The sequence below is a fragment of the Chiloscyllium plagiosum genome, chromosome 3, assembly GCF_004010195.1.
Source record: "Chiloscyllium plagiosum isolate BGI_BamShark_2017 chromosome 3, ASM401019v2, whole genome shotgun sequence".
Classification (NCBI taxonomy): Eukaryota; Metazoa; Chordata; class Chondrichthyes; order Orectolobiformes; family Hemiscylliidae; genus Chiloscyllium; species Chiloscyllium plagiosum.
Genome location: NC_057712.1, coordinates 78,442,947 through 78,467,626, shown reverse-complemented (window position 1 = coordinate 78,467,626; position 24,680 = coordinate 78,442,947). Strand labels below are relative to the sequence as shown.

Here is a 24,680-nt window from a genome sequence, read left to right as displayed (position 1 = left end):
CATCAGGAATGTGGGGGCAGGGGTTGATGCCCAAGGGGGCTGAGAGGTAAATGGGACAGGGGTGAGGCTAGGAAAAAGGTAGGTAGGTAGATGAGGGTGGGGGGGGGGGGGGGGGGTGTGATGGCGGTTGGGTGGCGATTGGTTGGAGAGAAGGGTGGAGCAGATAGATGAGAAGGACCACCTTCCTTCCCACCTCACCAACCCACCCCATCCCCACTCCAACCAATCACCATCACCTGCCACCTTCATCTACCTATCACATCCTCCCCCAGCCCCAACCCACTCCTGTTTATCTCTCTGCCACCCCCCTCCCACATTCCTGATGAAAAGCTTGTGCTCAAATCATCAACTCTCCTGCTCCTCGGATGCTTCCTTTTCCAGCGCCACACTTTTTGACCCTGATTTCCAGCATCTGCAGTCCTCACTTTCTCCTATCTTTATTAACTCACTCACCAACTCGCTATATTCATTAATACCAGGTTCCTGTTCATTCATTCATAACCCTTTACTAATCTGTCATTTATTACAACACGGTTTCATTCATTGATTCATAAATCCACAATTCTGTAGTATCCATAATTAAAAAAACAACCCTTTCAAACCCATTACTGCATTTGCACACCTTATCAGCCCTTGCAACAAGCAGTGTTTACCTCTGAATAAGTGCAGCATACAGAACAATACCATCCCCATCAAGTCTCCATGAAACATTATAATATTAATCAGCCCTTACCAACCATCTCCCTGGACCTGAATAGATTAAATACCTGTTAAACACCTTTTAACTGGGCTATTATCCTTTTAAGTGTTTCCATGAAATTGCATGAAAGAAAGAAACTCATATCAGTAAATTGTAAATAAATCTCATAATCCAGCTGCAGTAATCAGTTTAATATCCTTTATTTGTTTATTAAGTATAGGTACAATTTAAATTCATTTAGAGCACATAGGCCTAGCATTTTTATTAATATTTACTAACTTAAAAGACAAAGAAGGTGCAAAACTTGACCTACTCTTAGGAAATAAGGCAGGGCAGGTGACTGAGGTGTCAGTGGGGGAGAACTTTGGGGCCAGCGAACATAATTCTATTAGTTTTAAAATAGTTATGGAAAAGGATAGACCAGATCTAAAAGTTGAAGTTGAAACGTGAAATGGAAGACAGATCAGCACTGGATTCAAAGGCAACATATAGACCTCAAAGTGCATTTCACAAGCCCATCAAACATGTCAGCAGAATCTATAAAATTCAGCCCCATTAATATTTTTACTGAAGCAAAGAATACGCAAAAGAGTTTAATAGAAGATTTCAACAACAGGAAAAGGCCCACTGTGATTAGGAAAACTCAATTTCCTCTGGCCAGAGAATTAATAACAAAGGACCAACATTGTAGACATTTTTAAGAAAAGAATAAGCATAAGAAATGTCATGATGCAGAGTATTCAGCTCATAAAGTGAGTACTCCAGAGAGTTGCTGAGGGAGAGATCATCCCATCTATCAAAATTATGTTGGATAAACTGTAACAGTCAGCTTGTTACCCAATGGTTTAGTGGAATAGTGAGCGTATTGAGGACGGATGCACTACGAAAACACCATGACTACATGCCAGAAAACCATACACAGGCCAGCATGACTCGCTTTGCCTGTGGTCACAAACAAGTTGCATATTGAGTGACTGAAAAACATTCTTGTTGAAAAACTGCCAATTTAAAATGGGGAGCTTGTAAGACTGCTATAATTGTAAAAACTGTCATTATGAGTGGAAGAAATCATAAGCAGTTACTACTTCTACCATATCAATTTTTCTCTAACATTCTAATTGTAGTTAGCAGCATATTTTATTTATGTTTTGCCTCTGTCAGCTTGCTTAACATTGAGGCATTTTTTGAGGTGTAGGTTAAACACTGGCCAGACTGATGGCATGCAAGGTTTTACTTTGTCTGCTCACTCTTACAGCTCGTTGTGAAATAAGGTTAAACCACTTTAATCCAGATCCAAAACTAAACTATCTATCATTCCAAAATATTTGGTAATATCACCCAGAAAAGCCGGAGCTAGCCTAGTGTGGAAAATGGAAAGATCATCATACTGATGAAGTTCGAGATACTCTGCTAATAAAAAAATAGAAAGCAGAAGTAGCCTCATACTGCATCTAATTATACAATATTTGACCAGTTGCAAAAAGAAAGTGTTCCACTTGAAAGGACTAATATCCTTTGGTGTCTACAAGCATCACAAAACAAAATAAAAGGAGCTAGATCATTTATGAATCAATTAGTGGTCACTTAGACTGAATGGCTTTTCTCCTCTTCTTAAGCTTTCTGTCTGCACAGAGAAAATTATTACTGTCAGATGGTTTTTCAATGTTGAGGTCACAGATTGCCAATGAGAACATTTTAAAGGTTATTTGCATAAAATTAAAACTGTTCTCCATCTTTTATTATAAAGTTGAGATAGGTTTTGTAAACCCTTTGCTAAGAACTTGAAGCCTGCAAATGATGAAATAATACACTGATAATTCAAAGAATCTGTTTGATTGGCTGAATACTCTTACTTATTGTGCACTTTTTTATGATATTGAAATCTGGGAAAGATTCCTTGAAACCTGTGTTCTTGATTTTAAGTTATCAAGTTTATATTTACATGCTTTTGTATTAAATTCAATTTACATAAAAAATAAATTGTATGCTTCCTATTTCTGCGTTTCTGAACTGGCGAAGACTGATGCTTCCAAATTTTCTTCCATTAGTTCAAGTTCAGTTTCATTATCCTAGCCACACAGTTCATAGTTTTGAATATCAGAACCATCTTGTCACTCTTCGTAAAAGTTTTTTTCAGTGCATGATAGGTTTTTGTTTCCACGGTAAAGTAGACAAAATTGTACAAATTAATTCTGTTTAGTTTAGCTATTTTTAAATAAATATTTAGAATGTTTTTGTCTGTTACACATATGGCTTTGAATTCTTCCAGCAATATAGTTTGGAAAACAACATTATATTGCTTGAATACTTTCAGTGGGCATTTGATAATCACACCCAAAGAATACCTTTTGCCTATTTTTGCTCATAAACATCCATCTTCATCTTGCCTTTTACAGCAAAGCACATCCATTACTTTCCATTGTAAGAAATTCAACTGCATTAATAAAACAGAACATTTAAATGATCTCTACCCAAAGATCTTAATCAGGCCACATTCATACTGAGTCCATAGGGGAAACAGTACAATAAATGTATCAAGTAAGTTGAAAATGGAATTCTCGAATAATTCACAAGAGATCTTTAACCTGAATTTGTTTCTGGCATTGAACTCCTGAGCATCATTTTAGAAACCTATCATAAATTAAGTCCTGTACATTCAGGTTATCTGACTTCACGAACCTATAGTGAATTCTTGACCTACAAATTTTTTTGTTCCAGAGTTCACCTCTGTACATTGCAGCCCTCCTCTATTCACCTCTCATTAGAACATAGAACATTACAGTGCAGTAAGGCCCCTCGGCCCTCAATGTTGCGCTGACCTGTGAAACCAGTCTGAAGCCAATCTAACCTACACCATTCCATTTTCATCCATATGTTTATCCAATCTCCATTTAAATGCCCTAAAAATTGGTGAGTCTACTACTGTTGCAGGGAGGGCATTCCACGCCCCTCCTACTGAGTAAAGAAACTATTTCTGATATCTGTCTTATACCTTTCACCCCTCAATTTAAAGCCATGTCCCCTCGTGCTTGCTCTCACCATCCAAGGAAAAAAGGTTCTCACTGTCCACCCGATTTAACCCTCTGATTATCTGATATGTCTCAATTAATTCACCTCTCAACCTTCTCTATAACAAAACAGCCTCAAGTCCCTCAGTCTTTCCTCCATACCAGACAACACCCTATTAAATCTCCTCTGAACCCTTTCCAACACTTTCACAACCTTCGTATAATGCGGTGACCAGAACTATATGCAATACTCCAAGTGCGGCCGCACCAGAGTTTTGTACAGCTGCATCATGACCTCATTGAATCTTTAAAGTGTGGAAATAGGCCCTTCGGCCCAACAAGTCCACAGTGACACTCCGAAGAGTAACCCACCCAGACCCATTCCCATCCCCAGTTATCCTACATTTACTCCTGACTAATGCACCTAACCTACACATCCCTGAACACTATGGGCAATTTAGCATGGCCAATTCACCTAAACTGCACATCTTTGGATTGTGGGAGGAAACTGGAGCACCCGAAGGAAACCCACACAAACACTGGGAGAATGTGCAAACTTTACACAGACAGTTGCCAGAGGCTGGAATCGAACCCGGATCCCTGGCGCTGTGAGGCAGCAGTGCTAACCACTGAGCCACCTTGCCACCCCTAATGGCTCTGAAACTCAATCCCTCTACCAATAAAAGCTAACAGACCAAATGCCTTCTTAACAACCGTATCAATCTGGGTGGCAACTTTCAGAGACCTATGTGTATGGACACTGAGATCTCTCTGCTCATCTACACTATCAATAATCTAACCATTAGCCCAGTATTTTTTATTCCTGCTGCTCTTTCCAAAGTGAATCACCTCACACTTTTCTACATTAAACTCCATTTGCCAGCTCTCAGTCCAGCTCCGTAGCTTATCAATGTCCCTCTGTAACCTGCAACATCCTTTGGCACTGTCCACAACTCCACGGACCTTAGTGTCATCTGCAAATTTACTAAACCATACTTCTATGCAATAATCCAGGCCATTTATAAAAATGACCAACAACAATGGACCTAAAACAGATTCTTGCAGTACACCACTAGCAACTGAACTCCAGGATGAACATTTCCCATCAACCACCATCCGTCTTCTTTCAGCTGGCCAATTTCTGGTCAAAGCCACTATATCACCCTCAATCCCATGCCTCGAAACGTTGTGCAATAGCCTACCATGGGGAACCTTATCAAACGCCTTACTGAAGTCCATACACATCACATCAACCGCTTTACCCTCATCCACCTATTTGGTCACCCTCTCAAAGGTTTCCTTAATCTGTGTTGACTATCCCTAATCAACTTATTCATCTCTAGATGATTATAAATCCTAGGTTTTATCATTCTTTCCAACACTTTACCTACAACTAAAGTTAGGTTCACTGGTCTATAATTACCAGGGTTGCCTCTACTTCCCTTCTTGAACAAGAGGACAACATTTGCTATCCTCCGGTCCCCAGGCACTATTCCTGTAGACAATGACAACATAAAAATCAAAGCCAAAGGCTCTGCAATCTCCTCCCTGACTTCCCAGAGAATCCTAGGTTAAATCCCATCCGGCACAGAGGACTTATCTATTTTCACACTTTCCAGAATTGCTAAAACCTCCTCCTTGTGAACCTCAATCCAGTCTAGTCTAATAGCCTGTATCTCAGTATTTGCCACGACAACATTTCTTTTTCCAGTGTGAATACTGATGAAAAATATTCATTTAGCACTTCCCCTATCTCTTTGTACTCCACACACAACTACCCCACTACTGTCCTTGATTGGCCTAGTCTTGCTCTAGTCATTCTTTTATTCCTGATAGACCTATAGAAAGCTTTAGGGTTTCCCTTGATCCTATCTGACAATGACTACTCATGTCCCCTCCTGGCTCTTCTTTAGGTCTTTCCCGGCTAACTTGTAACTCTCAAACGCCCTAACTGAGCATTCACGTCTCATTCTAACATAAGCCTTCTTTTTCCTCTTGACAAGAGAGTCAACTTCTTTAGCAAACCACGGCTCCCTCGCTTGACCACTTCCTTCCTGCCCGACAGGTACAGTATATACTTATCAAGGACACGCAGTAGCTGTTCTTTGAATAAGCTTCACATTTCAATTGTGCCCATCCCCTGCAGTTTCCTTCCTTATCTTATTCATGGAGGTCTTCAGCAGTATGTCAACACATTCTTGCATCTTCACCTTACTTTTTCTTAAAATCTCATAAATCATGTTCTTTAGTGAACATTCTTCGCTTGAACCTATACTTAATTTTAATAGGCACTATTTAAGTACCACTTGTAATTGTAATAAACAGATTAACCATAATTTTGGCATCCCAATAAAATTTGCCAAATGATCCTTTCTTCCCTAATGAAATATTCACATTTCAAAGCCTGATGTACAAAGGACTTTACTTTCCCTATTGAACAGTCAATGCAAACAAACAAATGGGATAATGACCTTAATTGCAAGGGAGTTTGAGTATTGGAACAGGGATGTCTTTCTGAAGCTGTATAGGGTCAGGTGGGAGCACACCTAGAGGATTGTGTGTGCAGTTCAAGAAACAGAAACATAGGGGCAAGACTAGGTCATTTGGCCCATCAAGTCCATTCCACCATTTGTCACTATCGTGACTGATCTTCTACCTCAACACCACATTTCAATGTCCTCACCTAAGAAAAGATGTAGTCTCTACAGAGGGAATACAGCAAAGATTTACTAGATTGTACAAGGAGAGACTGGGTCAATTGGGCTTGTATTCACTGGGGCTCTCGCTGAAACGTATAAATGTCTGATCAGCCTGTACAGACTGGATGCAGAAATGATGCTTTTGTTGGCTGGGGAGGTCCACACCAAAGAGTTACAGTCTTGGGACAACAATTTTTACCGCAAATATGTAAAATGTCTTCAATCACATAGTAGGTGAACATATGGAGTTCTCTGTCACAAAAAACTGTGGAGGCCAAGTCATTGAATATACTTAAAAAATAGATATATTTGCAGATGCTAAAGGTGTCAAGGAGATGGGGAGAAAGTGCGAGTGTGGCATTGAGTTAGAGAATCAACAATGACTATTTTGAATGCTGAAGCATGCATCATGGGCTGAAAGGCCTACTCCTGCTCTTATTTTCAATGTTTATCTGTTTTTTTGAATTAACTTTAGGATTGAGATGGGTAAGATTTTTGATCGATATGGGAATCAAAGGTTGTGTGTAAAATGCAGGAAAGTGGACATGAAGAATGTTGGATCACCCATGACCATATTGAATGGTGGAGGAGGCTCAAGGGTCCGAATGGACTTCTCCTGTCTCTATTTCTTAGCCACCATGGCTAGCTATTCTTTACCCCGCTGTCCACTTTGTATCTGTCTACCAGTGAGCTGTTCAAATGGGTACTGCAGAAGTTGACAATGCAACTTTTGAAGCCTCAAAGAATCCCTCCAAAAACAGGCGCTAACATTTTTGTGGAGCATTAAGTGAACCACTGACATAGGTTATTATCCTCTCTGTTGTTAGCCATGTGGAGTCTGTGTGGTTATGCCTTAAACTATGACATCTTCACAACACAGCCCATATCATGTTTGCTCCCTTGAACATCAAGGTCTAATACGTTGGGTCAACCCATATGCTATATGCAGCACATTATACCATTTTTCATTTAATGAATAATATGGGTTTTTCTGGTAAGCAGAGATGGGAGTCTTGCGTATTGCAAGACCCAATCACTTTGTTAAACTGCCCTCTTTGTTGCAGAGGTGTAAATGTAAACAATGGCTCCCCACGACTGAGGGTTCGCCTTAATCAATACATTTCACCACAACATCAGAACATCTCACAATGCTTAAAACTCAAGGAAATACAATACAACAATATAAAAAAAAACACAACAAGCACAGGAACAGGCCCTTCAGCCCAACAAACCTGTGCCAATTCCTAATCTTTATTTAGACCTGCTACCTATTACCCATGCGTGGTTTCTATCCCTCTGTTCACTTCCCATTCAGACGTCTATCAAGATAAGCCTTAAAAGTTGCTAATGTGCCTGCTTTCACCACCTCCACTGGCAATGCGCTCCAGGCACCCACTGCCCTCTGTGTGAGAAACTTCCCCTCTCTCACCTTGAACCTGTGCCCTCTTGCAGTTGACCTTTCCACCCTGGGAAAAAGCCTCTGAACATCCCCTCTATCCCAAACAATCCAAGTTTAGCCAACCTCCCCAGATAATTAAAATCCTGTCGACCAGGGAACAGCATGGTAAACTTTCTCTGCAACGTCTCCAAAGAATCCACATGCTTCTGTTCATGAGGCAACCAGAACTACATGCAATATTCCCAACATGTCACAGCTAAAGTTCTACACAGCTATAACATATCCTGCTAACTTTGATATTCAATGCCTGACCTATGAAGGCAAGTGTGCTGCATGCCTTCATGCCCACCTTATCCCCATGTTGCCACTTTCAGGTATACAAGGCTGATTTCAGACATCTTCATCTGTAATGTAACCCTTTAAGCAGCATCATTACACTATGCTTTTTGAGGCCTAAACACCCAAAACTAATCATATTACTCCAGATGGTGTCCGACCAAAGCTCTTTACAATTAAAGCATCACTTCAACACTTTCATGTTCTTCTTTCAATTAATATTTGTACTTTATTCTTAAAGTCAGTGTCCAACTGCCTGCCATTCGCACTGATTGAGAGATTGTGTGGTATAGTCTGTCTGATCCAGATCAAGCTTTGGAGGCCTTGCCTTCAACTGCCTCAGCAGTCTAAAGTCTGGAAGTCCCTTTGTAAATTTCTCTTTCAGTCTCCCATGTCTTGCAGTATTTCTTACCATATTCCCTGCCAACCAAGCTTGTGATGATATTGATTCATTTCACTCAATATCATACTCTGTTTGATTATATCTTTCGTAAAATGCCTTAGGGACTTCAGAACATCTCAAAAGCAAAAGGAAGAGCAGCTAGCCATTCACCTCGCCACCCTTCTCTGTCACCCAATAAGATCATGGCGATTGACTGTGGCCTGAATTCCATAACTCTGCCTGATGCCAAAACTTTTATTCATTTTTACATGAAAAACCTAACTCAGTTTCGAAGATATTCAATTAGCCAGACTCCATTACTGTCTGGTCAAGTAATTTCAAGATCAAGGACCCTCAGAGAAGAATTGCTTTTCCTTTCCACCTTAAGGGGGAGGCTTCCGATTTTTTTTATGTGCGCTCCATTTCTAGATTCTACAACGGGAGGTGGAGATACAACACCTCAGCTTCTTTCCTGTGCTTTTGAACTTTGGTATTTCTGTAATGTTGCACCTTTTTACGTTTTTCCTTCCTAAGAACTTGTACTCAAGAATCTGTACCGATGTACCTAAGACGGTACCAATAGTGACAATTTGTAAACTTTTTATTGTACCCATGTGAATACATGTGACAATAAAGTTATTTCCATTCAGTCAAGTCATTGAGGATCTCATTTGTTTCAGTAGGGTGTTACTCTAAGATATTTTCTCATTCCTCTAAACACCAATTCGTATAGGCCCAACTTGTTAACTGAAACTGCCTCCAAAGCTAATACAGAGCCTAATGAGTCAGAGCTACTGAAGGGCATCAGTATTAATAGGGAAATTGCACTGGAGAAATTGTTGGCATTAAAACCCATCAATTCATAGGGCCTAATAATCGCCATTCCAAAATACTTAAGGAAGTGGTTCAAATTACGATGAATGTATTGGTGATTTTTCAAAGTTGTATAGATTCTGGAACAGCAAGTTTTGAGAAGATTTGTAGCTCAGGTTGAGGTTCTGGATGTAGGTTTGCTCGCTGAGCTAGAAGGTTCATTTTCAGACGTTTCGTCATCATACTAGCTAAAATCTTCAGTGAGCCTTTGAATGAAGCACTGGTGGTGTTGCCTGCTTTTTATTTATATGTTTGAGTTTCCTCAGGCTGGGGATGTCATTTCCTGTGGTGACATCATTTCCGGGGGTGATGTAATTTCCTACTCTTTTTTTCATGGGGTGGTAAATGGGATCCAAGTCAATGTGTTTGTTGATAGCGTTCCGGTCGGAATGCCATGCTTCTAGGAAATCTCGTGCATGTCTCTGTTTGGCTTGTCCTAGGATACCTACACTTACCAACAAGTGGCAATAGACACGACTCCATACCTAGAGAACCGAATCACAGCTGTCCTCAAAAACTTCAGAAATCTGGAGAAATAAATAAGACAAACTTCCAAAAAATGAAGCTAGATGGATCCAACACACCACGCTTCTACGGATTACCCAAACTTCACAAACCAGGAGACCCCTCAGACCCACAGGAACACCAACTTACAGATTGGCCAAGGAGCTACACCATAGACTAAAACACTTAGTAGGAGACTCATGCTACTCCACCCAAGAATTCTCGAAGACCATAGACACCAAGATAGAAGAGGATGAAATAATGGTCTCCTTTGATGTAACAGCCCTGTTCACATTCATCAACATCAACCTGGCCAAGGAAACACTGACTACATTATTAGAAGAACCAAAGACATATACACCAAACACCACCAACCTCATCAGCAAGGATAACATCATCAAGCTAGTGGAACTATGCCTTACCACCTACTTCACCTTCAACAAGAAAACCTATAGACAAACTAACAGAACACCCATGGGATCTCCGATATCAGGGTTCTGAGCAGAGGCAGTAATGCAGAGACTCAAACAAACAGCTCTGCCAACCATCCAACCCAAACTTCGGGTCCACTACGTGGATGTCACCTTTGTCATCACTAAACAAAACAAATTAAAGGAAACCTTCCAGACCATCAATAATACACTTACTGGCATAAAATTCACTAAAGAGGAGGAAAACAACAAATTGTCATTCCTAGATGTTGCAGTAGAGCAAACAGCCAATGGGGAACTTCAAACCAGCGTCTACAGGAAAACAACACATAAGGACCAAATACTGAACTACAGAAGCAATCATCCCAACATCCACAAACGAAGCTGCATTGGAACATTATTTCAATGAGCCACTACACATCGCAGCACAGAGCAGAGGAAAATCACCTATACAGTGTGTTCAAAAAGAACAGGTGACCCATGAACACAGTCTGCTGATTTCTGAGCAACAAACCCAAACAAGCAGACAAAATACGTCCAGAAACCCTAGCCACTCTCCCAGACGTCAAAGACATCTCAGAAATGACTGCCAGACTACTCAGACCTCTTGGCATCATGGTAGCCCACAACCCACCAACACACTAAAACAGCAGCTATTGAACTTGAAAGACCCTAGACAGACAACAAGCAAAACTAATGTTATTTACAACATACCTTGCGAGAAATGTAACAAATACTACATTGGACAAACAGGCGGAAAACTAGCCAACACGATACAGGAACATCAACAAGCCACAAAAAGACATAACCCGCTCTCACTAGTATCCTTACATGAGGATGAGGAAGGACACCACTTCAACTGGGGCAACATCAATCCAAGGACAAGCCAAACAGAGACACGCACGAGAATTCCTAGAAGTATGGCATTCCAACAAGAACTCTATCAACAAACACTTTGACTTGCATACCATTTACCACCCCCCGAGAAAAAGAACATGAAATGACATCACCATAGGAAATGATGTCACACAGGAAATAACATCACCAACCCTAAGAAACTCAAACATATAAATAGAAAGCAGGCAACACCACCAGTGCTTCATTCGGAGGCTCACTGAAGATTTTACCTAGTATGGTGATGAAACGTCTGAATAAGGACCTTCCAGCTCAGCAAGCAAACCTACATCCAGAGACTCTGGAACAACTTCTATGGATATGAGGGTAGCTAATGTAACTCCACTATTTAAAAAAGGTAGACAAAAAACAGGAATTATAAACTTAACCTGACATCAATAATGGGGAGAAAGCTACAGTCCATTACACAAGATTCAATAGCAGAGCACTTAAAGCTGTGACAGAATCGGACAGAGTCATCATGGACTTACAAAAGGTAAATCATGCTTGAAAGTTGACGGAGATTTTTGAAGATCTAACTAGTAACACTGATAAGTGAAGTCAGTGGATGGAGTTAACTTGGACTTTCAAAAGGCTTTTGAAAAGATTAGCACGTAAAATTAAAGCAGATGGGAATAAGGGTAAATATGATGATGCTGTCACTCTAACAAGCATAGTTTGTTCTTCGGTTTTTTTTTCACAAGACGTCATACCATAATTTAACTATGGCAGGGGAGTGGCCAGTTCTCCCAGTTCAGGTATTATTCCAGTTTGGTTTAGTTGTAGCAGTCACAGAAGCTGCTGCAGTGCAAAAAAGATCCATGCTTCAGCAGATAATCCCTGGCTGATTTTTCTCTCTGAAATCTCTCCTGCCAGTAAGAAACATTGTTCAAATTTACCTTTCTCCAAGGGGTGTGTTTATCGGATGTTACAAAAATTGGAATAGTTCCGTAGTTAAGTTGCTGTAATGATTTGGTTAAGTTTTCCTATAGTTAAATATTAGATTACTTACTTAGTGTGGAAACAGGCCCTTTGGCCCACACTGACCTGCCGAAGCGCAACCCACCCAGTCCCATTCCCCTATATTTTCCCCTTCAGCTAACACTACGGGCAATTTAGCATGGCCAATTCACCTAACCTGCACATTTTTGGACTGTGGGAGGAAACCAGAGCACCCGGAGGAAACCCACGCAGAAACGGGGAGAATGTACAAACTCCACACAGTCAGTCGCCTGAGGCGGGAATTGAAGCCGGGTCTCTGGCGCTGTGAGACAGCAGTGCTAACCACTGTGCCACCCATAAGTTATTCTAAATTCCATTTTCATTTTTTCGTGTTTCAACTGTAGTGTTTAAATAAACTCTGTTTTGTTTAAAGCAGAGTGGTTTGACCAGCTACATCACACCTAGAATATCTACTTCATATCTACCTTTAAACTAAGACAAAGTTAGTGTTGAGGCTACCTTCTTAAAATATTTTGAAGGGGTCAGGCCTGGTTCACATCAATAGAGTACTGACATGGAAACAAAACTGGTAGGCAAGAGAAAACAAGGAGTAGGAATAAAGGTAGTGACTAGTGAGAACCACAGGGAACAATTCACAGACCCATGTAATTCAGAATATAGTATTATTGATTTAGAAGAGGGAACTAAATGCAATATCTCCAAGTTTTAGATGACACAAAGCTAGGCTGGAGGTTGTACTGACAGGAGCACGAGGAAATGTTTCAGGTATAATGTCCACAAGTTAAATGATTGGGAAAATGCATGGTAGATATAGCATAAGTGGTTAAATTTGCAGGATATTCACTATGGTAACAACAATGGGATGGCAAATTATTATTTGAATGGTGATAGGTAGGGAAAGTGGTTGGGACAATAAGACCTTGGTGCCTTTGTACACCAGTCACTGAAATAAGGCAGTGAAGGTTGCTAATGATGTGTTGACTTTCATAGCAAGAGGATTCAAGTGCAGGATGGGTGATGCCTCATAACAATTGTGTACAGCCTTGGTATGACCACACTTGGAGAACTGTGCACAGTTTTGGTTCCCTTAGCTATGAAAGGAATGTAACAAAGGTTTACCAAACTGAATAGAGACTGGATCAGTTAGGACTATATTCCTTTGAGTTTAGAGGATGAAGAAGAATCACAAAAAAACCTATAAAATTCTAACAAGACAAGGCAGAGTAAATGCATGAAGGATGATCCTGACTACTAGGGAGTCCAGATCCATGAGTCAAAGTTTAAGATTTGGGGTTGGCCATTTAGGACCGAGACAAGAAGAAATTTCTTCACCAGAGAATGGTGAGCTTGTAGAATTATCTACCACAGAAAGCAGCTGAGACGAAAACATCAAGCAGGAGATAGGGATAGTTCTAAAGGCTAAACAGATTAATGGGCGTGGAGAGAAGTGGAAACAGGGTACTGAGGGTACTGATTATAATGAAAGTCAGAGCAGGCTCGAACGGCTGAATGGCCAACTCCTGCTGCTATTTTTTTCGGCTTTTATGAAGTAACAAGACCCCAACTGTAAAACAGGTAGAATGCTGTGTACAATGTTAATGGTGTTATAGATTTATAAGTTATGTAAGGCATAGACTTTGTGACAATAGCATCTCACTATTGTGAGTGGACTTACTGCTCGCCCAACCTCCTACACTCATTTCCACACTCTTCTTAAGCCATTATGCACCTCACCTTCCTCATATCTGGCTTTGCAATCACCAGCTTCAAACTCTCGGTCACACTAGATTTTGTTCCACTCGTGTCTATGAGCAGCGATGGGAAATATCAAAACAACGAGCATTAAAACTTTCCTAATAATGGGACATCATGATGACTAATATGGCACCTTCAATGCATGGGATAGACTGATTTGACAGAAATGAAGCTGGAAACTAAGAGTAAGAGTCACTGTCCAAATGATTAATGCAAGCAGATAAAAAGGTTCATGTAAAGGAAACTTTGCTCCACGGTGAAACAACTTCCATTACCCTTTCAAAACTGCACCACCCACTGCATCTATGTGGCAATTTCATTTGCCACACTAGACATATTTGTGGTGTCTATGAGCGATACTGCTAATTCAGGACCAAATTATCGGTAATTTGAAATCTACACATGCACATAAATCTAGCTGAAAGCAACCAAAACCCATTTACTTTGAACTTCTGCATCATTAAAGAGAAGATATTTTCACCACGCTGGCGAAAAGAAGACGACTTGCATTTCTGTAGCACTATGCAAGACCGCAAAACACCCCAAGGTATTTTACAGCCAATGAAACACCCCAAGGTATTTTACAGCCAATGAAACACTTTTGAAAATGTTGTCACTGTTATAATCTAGGTACACTGGGAGTCAACGTTACATAGCATGCTCCCACAAACCACAATGTGATAATGATGAGATAAACTACTTTGGTCCATGTTTATTGAGGTATAAACATTGGCCAATTTACTGCGGATATCTCCCCTATGATTTTTTTCAAAATAGTTCCAAGTGATATATCTCATGTCCACCTGATAGAGTTAAGTTAAAAATCATACAACATCAGGTTATAGTCCAACAGGTTGATTTGGTAGCACTAGCTTTCAGAGCGCTGCTCCTTCATCAGGTGGTTGTGGAGGAGCAGCGCTCCAAAGGTTAGTGCTTCCAAATCAACCTGTTGGACTATAACCTGGAGTTTTGTGATTTTTAACTTTGTACACCCTAGTGTACACCGGCATCTCCGAAACCTGACAGAGCAGTTGAGGCCTTGGTTTAGTGACACAGCTAAAGGACTACATTCCCAACTCTGCAATATTGCATTAGTTTCAGTTCTTGTGCTCAAACCTCTGTAGTAGGAAAGGAACACATTCTGCCACCAAACAAGATACAGCTGACATATGACACCAAGTCTTAGGGATTAAGATCACAGAGGGGTAAGGTTTATTATTGGATATCCCTGCATCAGACTGTCTAACCAAAAACTAAAACAATTCTGCGAAATTTTTATTGATAATATTTTCAAATCACATGAAGCTATGTTCCAATCACCTTTTATCTTGTATGTTATAAATTGAGGAAGTCTTTTCAGCGTTATTTCTTAATTGACAGAACATCTGAGTTGAGAGTACTTGAGAACATGCAACTCTCACTGTTGTGATGGCGTTCAAATTTACTTCATTAAAAATCATGAAACCAATATGGTCAACTTGTCATTTCCTCAAACTTCAAAACATTATTCTTACTGCTCTTCATCCTTCTAAATCTTCATTTTATATCATCACTACATTGAAATTAAGATCTTTGATAACATTTCTCAGCCGACCTCTGTTTTTCTCAGGACTTAACAATTCTTCATTTAGTTTTCCCACCTCCAGCAATCTTCACACTTTAATTGTCCAAAATTAGTACTGCAACTCAATAGTTAGTCTGGTTTTAGCTCTATCTTTACAACTTTAGTAATGTCCTAGGCCCCCTTAATAAACTAATTAAAAATGCAATGAAGAAATCTTGGCTCATGAGATCTTCCTCTGTAATTTAATGTAACAAGATATTTTTCTTGACAGAATGCAAAGGAATATGCATTAACCACAACTATTATGGTCTGCTTTACATGAAGACAAATATGCAAAGTTGGAGTTCATGAAAGCTGTGAAACTAAGTGAGACACAATATATACATTTCAATTATAATATCAACTGTAGTCAATTTGCATTTATCATGATTTTGCCATTATCATGTTTAGGAATGAAACAAAAATATTAAAACATAGTAAAGAAAATCTGAAAGAACTGTGGATGCTGTAAATCAGAAACAAAAACAGAAGTTGTTGGAAAAACTCAGCAGGTCTGGTAGCATCAGTTAAGAGTTAATATGTCACTGGAGCCGAAATGTTAACTCTGACTTCTCTGCTGAGCTTTTCCATCAACTCCTGTTTTTGTTTCTAATAGGGTAGCACAATGGTCCAGTGGTAGCACTGCTGCCTCACAGCGCCATGGACCCGGGTTCGATTCCAGCCTCAGGCGACTGTCTGTGTGGAGTTTGCATACTCTCCGGGTGCTCCGGTTTCCTCCCACAATCCAAAGATGTGCAGGTTAGGTGGATTAACAAAGTTAAATTGCCCATAGTGTTCAAGGATTTGTAGGTTAGGTGTATTAGTCAGGGGTAAATATAGGATAATAGGGTAGGGGAATGGGTCTGGGTGGATTACTCTTCAGAGGGTTGGTGTGGACTTATTGAGCCGAAGGGCCTGTTCAATGATTCAAAGAATATTAAAATATAGTTGCAGGAACAAATGGCTTTCTAGCATTAGTCTCAATTAATTATATTTGTTATAATAGACAACAGACAAAATGGGAGTGTTTAAAGCTGAACACAACAATATAATTCACTCATTCGTGATGAAGGGCTTATGCTCAAAATGTCGACTCTCCTGCTCCTCGGATGCTGCCTGACCAGCTGTCCTTTTCCAGCATCACACTTTTCGACTCTGATCTCCACCATCTGCAGTCCTCACCTTCTCCTAATATAATTGACAACTCTAAAAACTAGATGAAGTCAACTCAGTGCTGCATCCACAACTATTTCTTGAATTACCTTAACAGAATTTGCATCTATATTGTAGGGTGTACACAATCAGTTATCTAGGTAAAAACAATGACTGCAGATGCTGGAAACCAGATTCTGGATCAGTGGTGCTGGAAGAGCACAGCAATTCAGGCAGCATCCGAGGACAGGCAAAATCGACGTTTCGGGCAAAAGCCCTTCATCAGGAATATTCCTGATGAAGGGCTTTTGCCCGAAACGTCGATTTTGCCTGTCCTCGGATGCTGCCTGAATTGCTGTGCTCTTCCAGCACCACTGATCCACAATCAGTTATCTGTCTGTCAGCCAAATCTCTTGTGAGATAAAGCTTTGCACAATACATCACCTCATTATGCTGCTGCTGACTAACATGGATCACATCCAATCAAAATAATACAACTTTGCCAACCCAAAATAGATTAAATTAGATGCATTATTTATGTTGTATTCATCTTCATTCTGTACCTCTGCAAATGCTTGACCATCTATGAAAGGTTCAAATGTGGACATTTTTGATTAGGTAATTTTGTCAAGAGGTGTATTATTTTCTTTTCCTTTAAGGGACACTGTCCAACCTTTCGATACATCATGCCATTACTATTACTTGCTTCAACCATTCATTTACTTAAGTTTAGTTGTTCTCAGTTTATAAAAAAAATGTCATTGCAAATCTGAATGAAGATAATTTAGTTTGAAGTGTTCGATCAGAGTATGAATATACTGAAGTTGCGAAGCATTTAAAAACACATGTGGATAAGCAAAATACTAATAAAACAACCTCAGAATGCTGATGGCATTGGTATTAAACCAAAATATTTATTTGTTCCTTTATAATCCTTCAGAGGTTTGAACTTGATCAAAATGAAAATGTTCTTAGGAATTCTTCTAAATATGATGGGAATTTGTTTTAGAAGTATTATCGCACATTTGGTTTTGAAAACTGTCTGCATGGTCATGTTGAACACCAATCTGCAAGGAGACAACTAACCACAACAAAACCACAATCTACTTCATTTTGAAAAGTTAAAAGAAATCAGCATAGCTATTACTTCCATTTAAAGGGAGGAGTTTTAAAATGTACAGCTGTCTAGTAGGAGTCTCCCATATATAAATACCAGCATCTATCTTTTTGAAAGCACTACTACATCAGAACTTCCATGATTTCAAGGGGATAATCTATTGGGGATGTTAAACTGAAATACAGTCCAGGAGGCAAGATATGTTGGTACGTTGTACTTCAATTTTTAATCAAGTTAACAAGCAAAAGGGCAAGAAGGGATGCTGCTAGATTAGAACTAGTTTTGTCTGCATTGGCTAATTAAATTTGTATTATTCTCCTTATGCAGCTCTCTGTCTTGGTTTGTTTATGATGTTAATCTGAAACATGGGCACTAAGCATGGCATGTCCAGTGCTACATGTTAAATGGGGCCTACTCAAACTTTGTCAATTTTTTTCAACTTCACTGCCAGGCAGGGTGTTTGACAGAAGGAACCATTTTCAATATCTTATGTGCAATTTTGTCAAGATGGTTTGCATTATTCTGTTAACGAATGTAAACAAATATCTATTAAAACTCTTATAGATTCTACCTACAAGCATGACTTTAGTGGAAACTGGTGCATTTCTGATATTCATGTCTATTTCTCTGGTGAATGGAATAGGATACAAGGGATACAACCAATCACCATATAATACAAAAAGTCAGGGTAAGTTTTCATTACATTTGGAAACAATTATTTGAGATTGCTCTGCTTTGCACTAATTACATGATGAACAAAGTTATACAATCGTGATCTGTAGTAAAGTGCCAGCTGAAGTTGTTGGTTTACTTTTAGTCTAAGCAATATTTATCTTATACCTTTTATCTTATAGATATCTCAAATTAGTAACAATTAGTTCTCTCCATGCTGAAATAAACCAACCGTCTGGGTGTGCACAAGGGCAATGTTCATTCGGTCAACTTTAAATTTCCCGTTCTCTCAAAAAGCATTCCTTGCTTCCTAAAAGAGAAATTCATATAGACCATTTCTTAAACTCAGGAGATCTCAATGTACATTACAGATGACATATTACTTGTATTGTGGTATAATCCCAAGATAAAGCTGAATAATTTAACATCAAATGTAATAAATGTGTTCTACTTATTTCTCAGCCATGTGACCAACTCAAAATGCTTATTGAAAGGACTTTTCTTAATTTTTCAACTAGTTTCCCCTCAGTGGCCTGACCAGAGGTGAAGAAAGGCTGCTGCTCCTCATGTGAGACCTATAGCATTCCCATGCTTGTGAAGCCTGAGAGAAACTGGCTGCAAATCAGCTGCTTATAAATGTTGAGGACGAATGTGCAGATAGGCTGACAACCTAAGTGAGATCAGCAGTTCCTATGCCCCATCTCACCATTTGCACTCCCATAATGATAGAGTTCATCACTTCCCCTGATTCACAGCAAAGTAGAATGCAGAAGGTGACAAACTTCTTCAGAGAATTTTATTATTCGAAACACCAAACTCTTCATTGTCAAGCATTGAGATATATGGTAGACATCTCAGCCTTACCAAACTGCATTTGTAATAATCTGGATACCTGCTGTGCAAGACCCACAGTAGTATTCCTGGAGGTGGTGATACTACTGTGGGTGGACAAGAGTATTGATGGATCTAATCATCCATGTTCTGGTTTCCTCTTAACCTGTCTTATTACGCCAACCTTTCCTTGCCAACTTAGCCCAGAATTTCTTCTGGTATCAATGAATCTTAGCAGTCAGTTCAAAAATCCAATGTTCTCAATAACATTTCTTCAGACAATTTCAAATAAGTACAATTCACACAAGACATTCAAACAACGCTGCAGAGGCTAGATCTCACACTTAGCTGTAATGGTAGAATTCCATGGTATTCAAATATCTTGTACAGCAACTTGTCTAATGTTTCCATTTCACACAAAGTCCTCATCTCTCTCTCTCTCTCTCTCTCTCAGCAGCATGGGGAAAGGCCTCCCCCTCAAATCTAACCAGAGCAGTCTCTGGATCTTCTGTGAGCGATAGGTGTTCCATCATGTACAGAACCTTTTGGCATTTATATCCTCTTCAGAGCTAGCACCGGACTTGTTGCCTGTAAGAGTGCAGAACTTGACAATTCTTCCTTGGAGAGATTGACCTTATCCATGCCTTTCCCTTAACAAAAGATTGGTTATATTTCATTGAAACTAGGAAAATAACCAAACATGATTATACAAAACGTAATTCTTCAAAAAGTTTAAGAAACTGTATTTTTTGTTATTGCATTTCCTTCAGACCACAGTGGTATGATTGAAATCTTACAGAATGATTTAGAATAGAATAGAATACCCTTCATTGTCTCGTGTTCTCCAACATCAGAGTACAGAAGTACAGTGAAAAGCTTTTAACTATGGCTGCCTCTAATGGCACCATCTTAGGCACAAGCACTTAGGTACAATCTTGAATACAAAAGAGAAATAAAAGGAAAAGTGTCCAAAAAATAAGATGAAGTAACACAGTTATAACACAACATAAGGATTGGCATTACAGCCTGGTAAAGAATTTCAAGTAGCAGCAGCTTAGTACGTGGTCCAACTGTCCGCACCAGGCCCCAGTCCAACAACTGTCCCAAGCTGCTCCAAGCCTCCAGTCCACTCCAGGACTACTTCCCCACGCGCCGCTCCAGGACTGCGAAAAAGAGGAAAAAAACAAAGGCAAAGAGCAAAGGATCTCCAGGTGGAGCATCCTATGCTGATGTCATTCCCACCATTTCTCAATGGTGGTTCAGAAGGTTTCCCCATGGAGTAGATAAACCAGGCAACAAGTAAATCTTTGGCAAACTTGTTGATCACAGGACAGCAGCAGATGGATAGATAAATTTGCCAGCTAAGAAAGGAAAATTAATGACACACGTACTTAGACATACAGAAATACAAAATAAAAATTCCATTATTGCTTCGACACTGTGGGCATTGAAATGGAGAGACAGTGGCACAACATCAATGTCAAGGGACCAATAATTCAGAAACCTGGGCAAGTATTCTTGGGACATAGGTTCAAATCTCACTACAGCAGTATGATGAAAAGAACTTGATATATCAACAGGAGTCTCAGTGGGAATGACTGTGAAACTTTCATCCACTGTCATCAAAAACTCATCTGATTCACTCATGTCTTTTAGGGAAGGTACTGTGCTATCGTTATCTGGTCTGGCTTACATATGATTCCAGAACCACAGCAATGTGGCCACAGTTCAAATTGCTCAGTTCGAAGTCAAATATAGATGGGCAGCAATAGTTGGCCTGACCAATGATGGCAATATCTCATGAAAGAACAAAGGAAAAAAAGATCCAGTCATGATTTTAACTTTTAAAAAAAAGAGAAAATGACCCAATATCAAAATATTGCCTGTATCTCACAGCCTGGGATGGGCCCTTTTCTTCAACCCATCTTTTCAGATGTTTACCCTCTATTAAAACTCTCACAGGTATACTTCCAGGAAACCAGCCCAAGAATTGCACAGGCAATTATTTGTGAGATTCTAGATTTTCTGGTGTGTTAACTGGAATATGTTAAGTATTATCTCAAAGAAACTTAAAGGAAAAAGTATTATGATTCCAAAATAATGTCAACACTTTAAGTGTCAACAAATAAAAGTCATAATTTAACTACGCACTGTCAGTCTAAGATAGTTTTTAAAATTGTTAATATTAACTAATCTGTGTGCAATATGCACAAATGCATTGATCTATGGAAAACTTACAACTTAGTTGCATATTCATAGCAATTTAATTTAGTTTGGTCATGTTATTTTTCTTGTAACTCAGAACCTGTTTTAATAAATTAGGTTATGAATTGAAAGGTCTTCATTATCAGAGTCTTGAGGAAAGTCCAAAGGGCATCACAGGTAAGAAATGACAAGTATTTATTCATTTAACATCAGCTTTTTTTGATATCAGATAGGTTACAATGCAAGTTAACTAAGTGTTTGTCCTATATTACAAGATAACTGGAAGAAATGCCTGCTCACTCCAAGTTTTTGCTATCACCAACTTCAAGGCATGATTCAGAACTAATTGATATGAAAGAAGAAATGGATCTCCTTAACAACAGGTTTCTACCCAAATAGGCTTATCACATGTAATTCCAGTAGGAAATTGATGGGAATGCTTGCTATATTTCAATATCAGGATGTACCTTATGTCATCATTTAGGCATCCTCAAAACTTAAGGATTTATGGATTGAAAACTTGAATGAAATAACAGTACTTAAGATGTTGTACATGGTTTTAAGCTGTTACTGCACTTTTTAATTTGCACTCCGGCTGAGGAGAAATTTTTAATTACCATTCTGACTGATGTTTGGACCAATGTGCACTTCTCATTTTGTTCCAATTTGTCTACCCACCCACTTTCAAGAAACATCCTGGATTACTAAGGACTAAATACTTGCGTAAAAACAATGCAAAGAAAGATGCAAGAAGTTCAACCCACAACTTAAATAAATTTATTATTTATTTAAACAGTTTTTCCACCTGTCATTTACATTTTGTGTCAGTTATGCAAAACAACATTTTCTAAACAATTGCCATCATACCACAGTATTTGGGAAAACCTGTGATATCTGTATTTTTGTAAGAAAGAGGGAAATGATCAGCAAAGGAGTCAAGGAAGGTTGAACTGGACCAAAGCTGGTCTGCACACTCGTGCATATTTACAATCTGCGGTGCATCCAACTAAAACTGCTGCAAGCAATGTTCACACAAGCCATCAATATTACAGAAAGCTGACACTGACTTATGTCAAATGTTGCAACAAGGACTTCAGCCACACTTCTCCACAAGCACGTTTCCAAACCCTTCAAAGGACCCACCAGCAAAATCAACCAACAGAGATAATCCATAGCACACAAATGTGTAAAGTGTATGGCTAGTACCCTGTTTATTCAAGTGCCAAAGTCACCTTACCTGCAGGCAACCATCCATTAGCAGAGAGCCTTGCAATTTTGCGAAAAAGCAAGATGCCCAAAGACCCAAGGATAATAATTATGGATTAAACCCACAAGATCTTATTTTCTCTATTAGCTATGTGGATCAGAAAGCAATGCCACCCTCAATGTTCAACTTATTTACTGGAGTCTGAAGGCAGGCAGTTTTCATATCACAGATGGCTGCCAAATTCTTTTTTATTTTAAGGCATTCTAAGGTACCACTGCAAAGATCAATGTCAACATGGCTCATGGCCTCTGGAACTGCAAATCGTGACTCCTTCAGAGCATCTCAGGATACCAGCTGAAAATGAAGTCTGCCCTGACTAAAATCACAGTGGCATTCTTCGTGACTGTGGTGTGTCATTCTATACTGTCCTCCTCAGCTCTTCACTGAATTACAGAATTATTCAGGCAAAGAAGGAGGCCCTTTAGTTCATGATTGAACATGCTAGCCCCTGAATGAACAGCTAACTTAGAGCCATTCTTCTACCTTCTCCCGCTGTATCTGCGCATCATTCCATAAACAAATATCCATCCAATTTAACTGCCTCCACTCCACTCTCTGGCTATGTTTCCAGGCCCTAACCGTACTCTGCACAAAATTTATTTTCCTCATCTCACTTGTGCTTTTCTCACTAGTTACCTTAAATCTGTTCCCTCTTGATTTTGATCATTTCATGATTAGCAGCATTTCCTTTCTATAACTCTGTGCAGACCTCTCACAACTTTGAATACTTCAATCTGATTTGTTCTCAGCCTTGTTTCCTTCAAGGAAAACATGACTGTTGAGATAATCAAATGTTCTATCTTCCTCTATTGCCTACCATCTGTTTCTAATGCTATAGGATTGCACTTGTGCTATTTCATTTCCATCTGTTTCAGATACAACAAGCTCTTTTTCAGAAGCATCTCTTTTGCTACCATACTTGACCTAAGATTCCCCAAGGATGCCACACACTGGCTCCATTCCCACCCACTTACATGCATATATATGCATCTTCAGAGCATTATCCACAGGAATGGACGTCATCAGCTTCCATGTGAATGCGGACAACATATTTAATAATCTGCCCACCACTTGTCTGAACCACATCATTATGTTTAAGCTGTAAAGACCATTTATTTGACATCAAATTGTGGAAAGGTCGAAATATCCATTAATTGAACACTGGGACTACTGAAGACATCCTATGTTCAGCCACTGCTATAAAACTCGTCTCTGTTGCTACAAATTCCATAGCCCGCTGGCCAGACTCTCAGGCGGAACCAGACAGTTTAATAACCTTGGCATCCTGTTTGACCCAGAGCTGTGTTTCGAACCCCATATCATAATCCATCATCCTGACCACTCACTTCCACCTCTAACATCACCTTCTCTTGCACCTTACCTCAGCTCTAAAGTTACTGAAACGTTTCTCAATATTTGTCACCTCTGAATTCAAGGTGGGGGGTGAGGAATGTTTAAACATTTGTGGGAGAATCTCAGACTGTCCTTCGATCCTCTGGTATTGGTGAATCCATACACTCTGTGGTGTGCTGCAGCATTGAATAAACATCCTGCTGAGCTGTGTACTTATGGCGAGCTGACTCACCAGTAATTTGCTTACTGACTCTCCGTTCAGGTTCTGCCAGAACTGCTTGGCACTAGATATCACCAGAGCCTTGATCCAGATATGGAAACGAAAGCAATGTCAAAGGAGACATATGAATATGTGGTCCCAAACATAAGAAAGCAGTTGGCAACGTAAGATATTAAGTCCCCAAAGAAGACTGATGCAAATGGCGATTCATGAAAAGAAAATCATCCATTGACTGGAATCTCTCACAACCGGAAGAAATATGCTTGTGTTATCAGAAGCACAGTTTTGGGACTTTACTGCAGGAGTCTGTTAAGGT

General features: G+C 39.5%; 2 protein-coding genes across 2 annotated transcripts in view; one reads left to right on the top strand and one right to left on the bottom strand.

The window, feature by feature from the left end:
• The window catches only part of nt5dc1 (5'-nucleotidase domain containing 1), a 575,653-nt gene that overhangs the window by 354,971 nt on the left and 196,002 nt on the right, over positions 1 to 24,680 (bottom strand). The window lies entirely within an intron of this gene.
• Positions 1 to 24,680, top strand: part of LOC122548587 — a 62,551-nt gene that overhangs the window by 31,703 nt on the left and 6,168 nt on the right. Inside the window, exons 5-7 of the mRNA XM_043687422.1 lie at positions 14,363 to 14,520; positions 18,381 to 18,504; positions 21,642 to 21,701. Coding sequence (XP_043543357.1) covers positions 14,363 to 14,520; positions 18,381 to 18,504; positions 21,642 to 21,701 — 342 coding nt within the window. The remainder of the gene's footprint in view (positions 1 to 14,362; positions 14,521 to 18,380; positions 18,505 to 21,641; positions 21,702 to 24,680) is intronic.